This window comes from Strix uralensis, chromosome 4 (genome assembly GCF_047716275.1).
Source record: "Strix uralensis isolate ZFMK-TIS-50842 chromosome 4, bStrUra1, whole genome shotgun sequence".
Taxonomy (NCBI): Eukaryota; Metazoa; Chordata; class Aves; order Strigiformes; family Strigidae; genus Strix; species Strix uralensis.
Window position 1 is genome coordinate 64,470,133 of NC_133975.1, and position 12,864 is coordinate 64,482,996.

Here is a 12,864-nt window from a genome sequence, read left to right on the forward strand (position 1 = left end):
AGCACCTCCCTTATGAGGACAGGCTGAGAGAGTTGGGCTTGTTCAGCATAGGGAAGAGAAGGCTCCAGGGAGACCTTATAGAGGCCTTCCAGTACCTAAAGGGGGCTACAGGAAAGATGGGGAGGGACTCTTTATCAGGGAGTGTAGTGATAGGATGAGGAGTAATGGTTTTAAACTGAATGAGGGTAGATTTAGATTAGATGTAAGGAAGAAATTGTTTACTGTGAGGGTGGTGAGACACTGGAACAGGTTTCCCAGAGAAGCTGTGGCTGCCCCCTCCCTGGAAGTGTTCAAAGCCAGGTTGGACAGGGCTTTGAGCAACCTGGTCTAGTGGAAGGTGTCCCTGCCCAAGGCAGGGGTTTGGAACTAGATGATCTTTAAGGTCCCTTCCAACCCAAACCATTCTATGATGTTTAATTGATGGAAAATTTGCTTCTGCATATTGTTTCAGTGTTGCTTAGAGGGAAGGTTGAGAAGAACCCAGAATGCAAAAGGTTGAGCAGAGAGCTAGCTGTATGGTTTTAGGTTGGTTCCACCTGATTTCAGTTGGTTCTTTACAAGGTTTATTTTATTTCTGCTTCTTAAGCTTACTCGATGATTGAAGGGAAGGATGTTCAGGGACAAGGCAGATTTCTACACCATTATCTTTTTTCTTTTGAAGCATGGACTATCAAGAAGCTTTGTGAAAGATGGAGAAGTACTAGTTAAACTTAGAAAAAAAAATTTAGTATTTTCACAAGTTTTTTTTAGTAATGTAAGCTTTGTTTCGGTGAAAATGACAGTCTTAAGCCACTAACCTTGCAAAGAGACTGAGGATCTCTGAAGAGTACAGCTTTCTCAAGCCAAGTGGAGAACAGCAATAATTAAAATGATGAAAAATGAGTGTCAAAGCAATTGTTTATTTCTAGGAACAGTATTAAAACCCAGTATTTTCCTGCTTTAAGTCAAGAGCAGCACATCTACATTTATAAATATGAATTCCATGCTGCCATGTTGGAAAGCAGTGTATCCTGAACCCTATATTGAAATTTGCTTTTGTTCATGAATTGTGATCATTTAATCTAGGCCATATTTTATCTCAGTGGGGTTGTTCCCTACTCCCCAGTTTAATCTTAAATCCAAAGGGAGTTAAGCATGTCCAAGTAGCTTTTTTCCCATTTTATATTGCATGTGAAAATACAGTGTTAGAAAAATCACTATCAGATACAGTGCAATTACAGAAATAGTACCTTCTAAGACAAGACAGATTATGTCCATCATTGTCTTCCCCTCTCCCTGCTCCCTCCCCAATTCATAATCTACTTCATCAGACAGTGGGCAAATGAGGATGGGGTAAGAGTTGGAAAGTTTCTCCCTGTCTATATAGTGCTGCTCTAAAAAAAAATTAATTCAGTGAGCTTTGATACTGCCAACTGCTAGATCTGTACTTCATATTAAAGCAAGTCTGTAGTCTCATTAACTTAAACTGAACTATTCGTCTGCCTTAGTCTCTTTAGAGGAGAAAAAAAAAGCAGAACATGTTTTTACAGTAAAGGAATAAAATGCTTTATTCTTTCTGTATTTTATTTTGTACAAAATATTTCAGGTCCCTAAAATAAACTACGTAACACTTCCTCTCGCTACACTGAAATAGGAATCAAAAAAGCAAAGTCCTTTTTTGGAAGTGAGATGAGATCCTCAGCTAATATAAACTGGTTTACTTGCACTGAACTTCAAGTTACATTCTTTCCAAAGATCTCTGTTGCTGTGTCTCATCCAAATGTATGTGCCTGCAAGGTCTCAATTTTTTAAACACTACTTAATGTTTATAAATGGATTTTGAAGCATTAAAAATATCATTTGTCCACAACAGTTTGTGGGGAGACAGGTGATGTGGAAAGTGTTAAAAAAGGCGGGCTATTCTTTTTCTTGGAGCTTGGCATGCTTTTTATCATAACCATGACAAATATGTTATTGTTTTTACTGGGCCTGGATATGTAGCAACAGAAATCACTAGCAAATAGAGTAGACAGAGTTAAAAAAAAAAAGGGAAGGAAAAAGGAGTTAAGAGAAAGACAGAGTTACATTTACTGACAGGCCAGCTCAGGAGCAGGCACAGTTTTTGGCAAATGAAGGTAGAGAGGAGACAGTAACAGGACTTTCTACTATGCCTGTGATTACAAGGAACTGAATTGATTTTAGGTAGTAGTATATATGAATGCCTGCTAAAGAGATACCACTTATTACAGGAAAGCTATATAAAGACATTGCGAAAGTTTTCTGAGAGGAAAATTAAAATTGGGGAAAATCACAGATCCTGTGAAGGTAGAAGGATGTGAAATTGTGGATTGTTTGTGTGTTTAACTCTACAAGCCTCAAGAGACTCATTCCCCCCAAGTTAGCAGAAATCCCGTTACCCACTTCGAGAGGGGGGTTACCATTTCAGTAGTAGGTATCTCACACCTCCTCCTTGTACAACAATAACAAGGAAGAGATGGGGCCCTGCTGTGGGACTGAGATCCTAGCAGTGGGAAGAGAGTATAGTCTCACAGTTAAATTCCAGCAACAGTTGTAGTCAGACAAGCTTGACCCATTCCTTCTGAGCTGCACCATTTTTGAACAGAAAATGAGGTGGTCTGCTGTCATCAACACCTGGGTGCTATTTATGCCTCTGCTTAAGTGACCATGGATAACTTGATCCTTTGATGTATTTGCAAATGGTAAAATATAACTTGACTGAAACTAAGGGTAGTGTCTGAGACCTTTATGAGTACAAATTGGTCAAACATGTCTAGTTCCTCCTTTCGTTTACGTTCCATCCCTTGTATTTCTAAGTCACCCGTAGGAGTATTGTTTTGTCCCAGCCTTTTGGAAGAACATTCCCTGACTGGTTGAGGAATCAAAGCAGGCTGACTAGTACAGCATTGAAAAAACCCCATCCGATGGAAGGCAGCATAGTCGAGAACACTGCATATTCTTGCTCTGCTTTACATAGGGCAGGATGCCAGCACTTGGAATAACATGCATTTGGCTTGACCCACAGATTGTTGGAAGACTGCTTTTGACTGGATTAGGTTTTGGATCAGGCTCCTTGTGACTAATTTTTGGCTTAAACGTTAGGATTGGGGTTCATGGAAAATTAGGTTAGGGGTCTGCATCGAAATTTAAAGACCAAATCAGCCATCATTATGTTTTGAAGACTGTCCCAGATTTCACAAACTAATCCAAATGTTATGAACTCTTAGGACACTTGACTGTGCAGGCGTGCAGAAGTCTTACATGGTCAAGGCAATATCCTGGGAAGTCAGACTTAACGCAGATAAAACCTGTAGCTGTGCATGTGTTTCTAGGGACAAGTGTTTGCTTTAAAATAATGTTTCTCACTGAACTAGCACTCTGAAACCTATTTATGACTATTTTCCTCCTTTGCAATAGGTTTTGAAGCAATCATGCACTGAGATTTTATATTTGGAGCCATCCAGTGTCTGTGTAGGAGGTAAGTTTTCATGATTTTAACATAATATTCAATTATTACAGGACTGTGATTTCCCTATTTTACCCAAAGGAAAACCCCACAAGTCTCTAGAATAAAACATCTCTATCTAAAAAAATCCTCAAGGAGTTTAAAAATGATCAGATCCTTCTCTGTTGGCTCATTTTTTTCCTCAGAGGAGCTGTCTTCCAGAGCCTACTTTCATAGTTTAGGTGATGCATGTAAAAGTTTGACACACATTTATCTGCCCCTCTCCCCTTAGTCATGCTCTGCACTTACTCTGGTATTCAAAGCAGTGATGCTTACTCTGTGACACTCGCATACTGTTTTACCTGTGGTCACGGAGTTAAGGTCTGGGAATCCTGATAATCTATGTTCAGATAAATTCATGACAAGATTTCTAGTGCCCTGCCCCAAATCTGTTCAGTGTAAGCAGTAAAGCGTTTGACTGCATTTTGTGCAGCAAGTGGTAATACATTTATTAAATAGAAGAGTTGCACAAAATTTTAAGGGCTTGTCTTCTTTCTGGGTTTCACAATCCACACAGTTTGAGACCAATCAAAATAAGGTAGTTGCAAAACCTCCTTATTTTGATGTTTTTGTAAAAACATGGATCATCTCAATGAAATCAGTGGCCTTGGTAAACAAACTGTTTTCACTCCTCCTCTGCACAATTCACAAATAGTATGGCCCTTATGCAACTTCCAGAGAAATAGTACTAAGGAGAAATGTTTTCTTCATCTGGCACTTTAAGTGGGCCTAATCCAAGTTTGGGGAGTCTTCTTGTTATGAAACCCAGATTTCTCATTTACCAGAGTATTCACTAACAAACTGTTTCTTACTGTACAGCTGAGCCCAAGATCCTGCTGACAGTCAGAATCAACTTTCATTTTAATAGGGTTGCCTCAGTGATAAAGATTTGTTCCCACATCTTTATTTTTCCTATTGTGACCTAACTGAAGAATGCAGTGCCAGGGGTCAATTAAAAAGGAGACCTGAGCAAGTTTGAAGCATTACTATCTTGTGCTTCATTTATTGCAGGCGATATTGAAATTCTCCTTGTCTAGCATTGCACTAAAGATTGGTGATTTTGGGTTTTTGCTTTTCTCTTCAGAGGAGTTTCAAGTTGTTCTTAGAGGAAGTGGCTTAACCCTTGGTGGGAAAACTGATGGTATTACTTGTACATATCAAGTGAATGGAACTACAATTCGTAAGTATTGAAGTTTGGTACGATCTGCCTTTATATTTCCTAATAAGTGATTTATTTTGCTTCTCATTACCTCATTTAAAATCAAAAGACAAAAATATCAAAGAGGAGGAAAACAGGAAACCTCTGAGGATTAGTAAGAGGGTGCAAGTTATTTCACATCTTGCTAAGTGGTTTGAATTTGCTACCAATTGCCGTTAGCTGTAAACTGTGAAGTGGTGTTTGTCAGTCCCACTGGCTGTGCGAGTTAACATGGTGATAACTGATGTTCAAGTAAGCAGATGTTTACCAATGAAAAAAACATCCAAGCAAGTGCCCCTTCTTGTAAAAAGACCCAGGCCCAGACACAGGCTCTCATCATCATTTCAAAAGGAGCTATTTTCCAAGGTGCACCTACCATGTTATCTTGGAGCACGTCTGCCCATTCTGACTGGTGTACCAGATGTATAGCCATTGTGCTGTTTGTCTCAGGGGCTTGGCAGGGCATGGGTGCCCTTCCATGACATGAAGTCAGTGATCTGCTTTTCCTGGAGCTCCTGCAGTAGCATAGAATAAGGCTGAGTCAGAACAGTTGGTACTGTTTTGTCCTTGTATTTTGACATGGTTCATCAGCTCAGTGTCCCAAGCAGCAGTCTCCTCCAGGGGTGGGTCTCAGATCCAGGGTCCAGATCCCTAGGTGGACTTGAGTTACCTGACCTGTGGAAAGGAATTCTGTTTCAGACAGAGTGACCATGGCATCTTCTACAGGCATTTTCCCTGTAGCTTTATCTGGGTTTTTTTGGGGGGGTAGGTGTACAGATGGGTGGTGTTTTTAGTTTTGGGGTTTTTTTTGGTTGTTGTTTTGTTTGGTTTTTTTAAAAAAATATGAGTACTCACCATGGGCCAGATGTTACATTCCTTAGTTATTCTTTTGTCAAACTACAAGTGTCACTGGGGAAATTCTTCTGAGTGAAATGCTGCAGAAGTTAGAAAAGCTGTAAAAGTAATTGAGAGGTAGCGTAGACTATTTTCTTCTTGCTATCTGCTTAAGTAAGAATGCTCATGGGGAATTTAATTTTCAGCAAAATATTCAGGACTTGGTCTTCTCTTGCTCAGTGCATTAACTTGCAGCAGGGCAGGTGAAAAGTCATGCCAGAATTTGGATTAGTCTCCTTGTGCTGCTCTATTCCCTGAACTGGCACAAGGTAGATGATGGTGGAAAAAATGCCATTAATGGAAACCTCTGGCGTTTTTTGTATCCAGAAACTAAAGCGGATGGCTAGTATAAGTACATCCAACTTCTTTCTCTAAGCAGTATCCCTTAGAAGCAAGCCAGGCTGGAAAATGACCAAAAATGGACCTTTAGAAAAAAACCCAGCTACTTTTTCCCTACCTACTGTCTGATTTTTATATTAGCCTGTCTTAAATTCCTACCCAATTGAACATGTGTTTCCAGTACATTTTCTTCCTTACTTTGGATAGCATATATACTTGAATGGGCTGCCAATCTCTCCTGACTGTTAAATACCTAAAATAATTTTGAAGAATAACAGAATAGCACAGTAGTTCTGGATAAAGGCAACCTATGTAAATAAATTCTGCTTGTATAAATTTCCCTTCAGCTTCAATTAAAATTGTCACCTTTGTTTCCTGTGTTAAACTACAGCTTGCTTACTTAAACTTGTTGCATAAATTAGCTTCATAGAGCTAGAATCTGGAATGTGGCAAAATTATTGCTGTAGTTGTGTATTTATTATCATGGTGTACTTTCTTACTTGGAGAAATGGGGAAACAGACTAGTTTAGTTCCAGGTGAATAAAATTAATTTCACACTATCTAGGGTAAATAGTTGAGACATTAGTTACATGACCTGAAGATAATTAGAACTTCAATTTCAATTTAAGTGGGTGGTTTGCAAGTCATCAGGGCACCTTAGTTCTATTCCTGCTTTGCTCCTGAGTTATTTACCATGAGCAGTCACTTCTCTACACCCCAGTCTGTCCATCTGGAAAATTACAATCGCATGTGCCTTCTTCACATGAGTGTTTTGAGGCTTGCATCAATACAGTTATGTTCGTAGTGGCATTCATACCATTCAAGACCTTCTGATGGAGTGCGTTAAGGTACTGGTGGGGATAAGGACCTATAGAACACAAGAGTTAAGGAGGGATTTAGCCATTTTCCATAAGCATCACAAAGGTAAACCTCTTCTGTCCTGCTGGTGGGTGGCTACTATCATACTATAAGTTTTGGCATTATTTAGTAGCAATGCTAGCAGCATACACCAAATAGGCTTACGGTACTTAATGACTGGTAGGTTGCAGTGCTGTTCAAATTTGGGGTTGTGCTGTGCTGCCAACAGCAGCCCCTAGGAACTTGGATCTTGATGTGCTCCATGTGGGGGATGAATCCACAGTGGATGGTGTCCAGATGAAGCTGGCAAAGATGGGCAGAAGTTCAGAACACAAGCTGTAAGGAAGGACAGAAAGCTTCAGTTTGTTAACATCTACAGGAAAAGAAGAATAGCCAAGTAATTATTAAGTATGGGCTGCTGCAGGGCTGAAGATAACGAGCCGGGCTCTCCCAGTCCACTGAGAAGAGAACAAGAGGCAACAGGCTTCAAATTCTGCAGCAGATCTAGGGGAGGTATTAGGAAAATGGTTCTCACTGTAAACATTTCTCAGGCCTGGAATAGGTTACCTAGAAAGCCTTTTAACAGCTTAGATGAGTATCACTGAAGAATGTCTGAAGCATGCTGCCTTCTTTAAATGACTTTTTGAAATGTTGCCTGACACTGGTTTCTCCGATTCTCTGATTGTTTAGTCTTTTATAGCTGTACGATGTGTATGCCTGCTTTGCCATGGTAGAAATAACTATACTTGAACAGGAGGAAGCCCCCAGATACTTGCTAGCATCTGATGTGAGAATGTCCAACTAGATCTCTGGGCTGGTTTTTTTTTGTTTTTTCTTGCCTTCAGGAAAGGGTGTGCTAAAGCACACAAAGGGAGAAGAATGGCATAGTGATGTATTTATCATATGTTGCAGTGTAAAAACCCAATCTGCTGCATGGGGTCTTGCCAGAGGCCTGCTATAACCGACCAAGGTTCTCATCTTCAGCAATGGACAATAGCAAATGTTTAGGGAGTAGTATAGGAAGGAAATAGGGAAATTTTATGTGATCCTTCCCCCAATATGCAAGCTCATTCTCTGCAGCTCTGTGCTGGGCTCCAAGCGCTTTTGTCTCAGAGGAAACCCAAAAGAGAACAGTGGAGCTAGGATGGCCAAAAAGGTAGGAAGCGTGCTTTGAGTAATAGCAGTAGGAAGGAGACAGTCCCAAAGAAAGGAAAGTTGTTCCCATGTCATTGCGTTCTCCTCTATGAAAAACTGTCAGTTTCTCAGCAGAACCCTCACCATTTGAGGGCATAACAGAGGGCACTTGCATTAGGATGTACTTTAATGTTAAGAGTTCCCCTTACTGATAGACTGGGCTCTGCTTTGGGACCAGCCTCAGAGCAAACCGTTACTTTGTCAGTTCTTCTGGTTTTAAAAGATGCATTTGGCATGTTTCTCTTTTTGCATTTATAAAGAACCATTACCAAATGCTAAAAAGGAAACCTGCCAAATGTAGCTGTGGGATAGAAAAATAATCTATGAAACATACCATTAAGACAAAAACATATGGCAATGTGCTAATCCCTCTTCCCCACCTCACAACTAGCCCCAAATCTAGGCCAAGCAGTCAGTGCAGATTATAGCACATAAGAAAAGCTCATTTATGCTAACAGCTCCTCCTTCAGCTGCCCCTGAACTACTTGTATGTCTGCCTGTTCCCTAAATGCAGGACAGAGTAATCTCCAGGTTTATCTGGCAGATCATTTATCTGCTCTCACCCCTAAATCAGGAAATAGTCCATGCTTGCAGGAGCAGCTCCAGTACAGAAATTAACAGTCCTACTGTGGGGAAGTTTGGGAGGATGGTTCTGCATACAAGAGCAGAATTTTTCTCAGTGTACCAAACGCATGAAGTAAAAGAGCTCCCTTTTCTCTTTTTCACAACTGCAGAAAAAGAGTGTTCTGCTGGACATGGTGCTGTAAGTTTTAAGAGATTTGCAAACAGCTGGAGACTCAAAAGCATGAGAAACAGTGGGGAAATAGATACTCCAATAGCAACTGATAAAATAGTCCTTGAATGCAATGCATGTGGTTGGAGCTAATTGGAAACAAACCTTCACCTTCCAAATATTAGGAAACCCCCAATAACACTCTCACTCTTTGCAAAAATGGTCTCTATTCTAGAAAATTATCTCTTTGGAATAGCATGAGCTGACTTGAGTAAAATAAAGTAAGCAATGTAATGTAGGCTCACACTCATATTTAAAGCCAGCTCTGGGTTTGCATGTTCAAGGTGCAGCTTTAAGAAAGCAGCAGCTTTATTCCCTAACTTGGGCCTGCCTTGGTTGCAAGTTCCAGACATTACCAAACCAGTAACCAGCATACTGTGAGAAGGGAAGGGACTTCATAGCATGTTCACACATCAGCTTCTCATTGAAGCAGTAAAGTATATTAAGCTCATGTGATTTGTTTTTTCAGATGAAAAACCAAAAACGGTGGAATCTGATTTTTTGCTCTGCCCTGCACCAATCCTATACAAAAGCGGCCAGTAAGTACTTGAAACAAATGTCATGCTATGTTTTGCTAGAATTGGACCCATTATTGCTGATGTTAATCATGAGGGGTTTTGGCTAGAGGCAGTCTTTTGTTGTTTTTACTGGGGGTGGTCTGTTGTTGCTTTTTTTCCCCCCCATTCTTGTGTTATTTCCCTGGTGTATTTGCCAGCTTTGGAATGGGCTTTAAATAGTCATCTGTGACCAAACCAATTTGGACAGTGCCTTAAAAATGAATATTCAGCCAGTTTATTAAACACTGAAAAGGTCTGGCTTGTCATAAGTTTTATGCAGATTAGCTGTTTTAACAGGGCATAATATGCTCTCTTCTGGATAATCTTTAGGCTCACTGTTAAATAGATTACATTATCACTGACACTTACAAGCTATTATTAAAATTATGTGTCAAGATGCGTACCACTGCTCAACATGTAATGATAAAATGAGGCACTAATTTAACAACGGCAGCTATCTCATAACAGCACTGTGGCTAAACTGGAGTTCTAGCCTTATTCTACGTGTCACTGGCCATGGCTGCACATTACTTCTGGCCCTCTGCGGACTAATCCTTCCCTCCTCCTCTCAAATTCAGACATGCCCTAGGCTTTTAAGATCACTTCAACTTCATTATTGAGATTTGTGAAATTCTAAGCTAATCAGAAGTCAGAAAACTGCATGTCAGATCTTAGCCCTGTAGGAGGGCAAAAGCTTTCAGGCTGTTGACTTTCTCCCTGTTTTGCAAGTAGTTCTTAGAGAGTTATTTGGGATGAGGTTAATATTAATCCAGTAGGAAGCACAGCAGCTCGTTACAGTTCTGCATTGTCATTTTTGTGTGGCAATTCTTTGCAGTGTAAGAACTTAAGCATATTGCACAGATGATTTTCAGTAGTTACTTTTCTGAGTTAAGCAACAATCAACCACCTCAGTTGTGCTGTAAGACTGATAACAAAACTCCAAATACACATCTGTTTTGTGCATTAAATGGCAACCAGGAGGAGAAAAGTTGGAAAGTAGTAGAAGAAAAAAACTTAAGTGATTAACCCCAGTGGAAGCGAGTGGGGTGAATCACTGCAGAGGAGCTGCATCATAACCTCAGTGCAGCAGCCAGAGGTCCCCTCTGAGGAGCAAGCGCTGGTTTATGTCAGTGCAGGGAAAACAAGCATGGAGAAGAGTGACATGGAGAGCAGAGGAAGGGGATGCATTTTTAATGCTGTTATGTTTTCCTGATACTCAAGTTGCCTTTTTCATAGCTATGCGAAATGTTGATCTTGTCCTGTGTGCAGCAGGAGTTTGTTAGACCTATGTGCCTTTATTACACAGTGCAGTTGCACCAGTTTTGGTTGAGCTAGGCTGCATGTGGTTGTGTGCCAATTGTACAACAAAACAGCTGTAACAAACTGCTGTCTTAGCTAAAACAAATCAGCAACATATGCACCTGTAAAAGAACTAATTTTGTCATCAGAACAATGTAAATCAGTCAGGTTAAGAACCCCTCCTCTTCCTGCCAAGTATTTCAGTGGAGTTACCTTACAACAGAAGACCAGTAGCAAATTAGGCCCCCAGTATTAAGCACCCAAAGACCTGAAGCTGTAAATGCTTTTCCACACACTGTCTGAGAGTATGTAAACAGCCTATCCTGCCAAATCGATGTGAAATGCATGGAATATTTATATAGACTAAAGCATAGTGGAAGTTATTTGAACAAGCTGCATTTTTTCTAACTCTGTGAAGAGCTTGTTTGGCCTGTGAAGCATTACTGAAAAAGACAACTCACCATACTGTAGTGGCAGTGTAGATCAAGCACCTGATACAGCACGGTTCTTCTCAGCAGTGTTTGTAAGAAAGAATGCATGAACAATACACATGAAGTTGTGTAGGTTTGCAGGAAAAAAAAATTTTTTTCAAAAGTTACTATGTGAAATATACTTCCATAACCTGATATTGAAGTAGTTACAGCTTTGGCCCAGAGATAAACAGTTTACTATGCAGAAGACTGACAGCTATGAAAGATATGTACATACTTGAACTCTTGACTTTCCATTGGCACAGCTCAGCCTATTGCTGGATAACGCCCAGTAATTCCTCATGTAGTGGATCTAATATTAGTCCCTAATGTAGCAACAATCCGTCTGCTCTTTTTCTAGTGCTCTTTTCAGTGGAATTAAGAGCAACACAAGCAGACAAAGTTAGCTTTGTGACTTTTAAACATGCAGCTTTGTTTCTGGGTAAACAGTAAAGACTCAACAGGTTTCATTATATTTTTCTAATTGGAGACACTTCTTGACTGATAAATTTGCAGTTTTCACATGCAGAAAAATAGAAACCCATGTGGAATAGATAAAACGCCAAAGTACCCAAGATGTTGGATTGGTAAACCCCTGGTCTCCTGGACTTATGCCACTGTATATTTCTACTTTCTTTCCAGCTGCTGGCTGCATTTAGTTAGGAGCCTCCAAAATGCCAGCTGTAGATTTAACCAAGCATTCTTTTCAAAGCCTGTTTTTTCACAGTACTATGTAGCAGATGGATGTGGTATCCTTAGGTTATGTGACAACATGCCTATGCTGCTTGTGCCATTTAAAATACCTTCTTGTCATGCCACTTCTGAAGTGCAAAATTACATGGTCTGCTTACAAAACCAGCTCATTTTAAAAGACCCTTGATTAGCTAATAGATGAGAATTAGTTGAGATTTCTACATAAGCAACCTATGCATTATAAAAAAATGTTAGAAAGTATTGAAGTAATTCAGAAAGGAAAAGTACTATGTATACTCTGCAGGAAGAATATGAGGAGACAAACCCAACTTGAATTGTTTTGCTTCATATACTTTGAGAGATCACTTACATGCTGTGAGGGTGAGTGTAATATTATAACTAAGCTAGTTTAGTAAAAAGGACTCAGGTTCTACTGCATTGACCATTTAAAAGCCATATATTTTTAGTGTCTCAAAATATTTGAAAAAAGTTGGCTCCCCTTTTTAGCTCAGACTTGAATTTGCTGTGTTGCCACAGCTCAAGGGAATCAAACCAAATCAGAGATTTCTTTGACCTCTTTGTTACTTCAGATGTTTCTGTAGTCATTGTACTTTGGAAAGAAAACAGGGCCCTTGTCTGTTTGGAAGACCAGTACAGGAAACAACTGCTATATTTTTATATTTCTACCTTGTTGTGCTACCTTCTCTTTTGTTCTCCTCATTTTGCTTAAATTTCTTTGGGTACGCATTCAGAAAACGTACGTGTAGGCTTGACTTCACAAACAGATGGCTTCTGTTCCTTGAAGCCAGTGGTAAAATCCCCTCTGCCTTCAATGGAAAGACTATCAGAAGAATATCAATTTCTCTTACTTCCTGAACATTTATAAATTTTCTTTTATTTGATGACTGGATGACAATAGTAAGAGTTTAAACTATCACAACAATACAATATTTTACTGAAATATTTGTAGTGCATATTTACTTATCTACTACTTAACTACCTCAGTTTGAACTCTACTTTCTCACTGGCGTATTAGAGATTTTGGATTTGCTGGTGCCTACTGAAAA

At 39.7% G+C, this 12,864-nt stretch overlaps 1 protein-coding gene across 1 annotated transcript in view; it reads left to right on the top strand.

The window, feature by feature from the left end:
• Window positions 1-12,864, top strand: part of ANTXR2 (ANTXR cell adhesion molecule 2) — a 121,475-nt gene that overhangs the window by 28,473 nt on the left and 80,138 nt on the right. Inside the window, exons 8-10 of the mRNA XM_074866991.1 lie at window positions 3,415-3,475; window positions 4,587-4,682; window positions 9,248-9,317. Of these exons, the coding sequence (XP_074723092.1) occupies window positions 3,415-3,475; window positions 4,587-4,682; window positions 9,248-9,317 (227 nt within the window). The remainder of the gene's footprint in view (window positions 1-3,414; window positions 3,476-4,586; window positions 4,683-9,247; window positions 9,318-12,864) is intronic.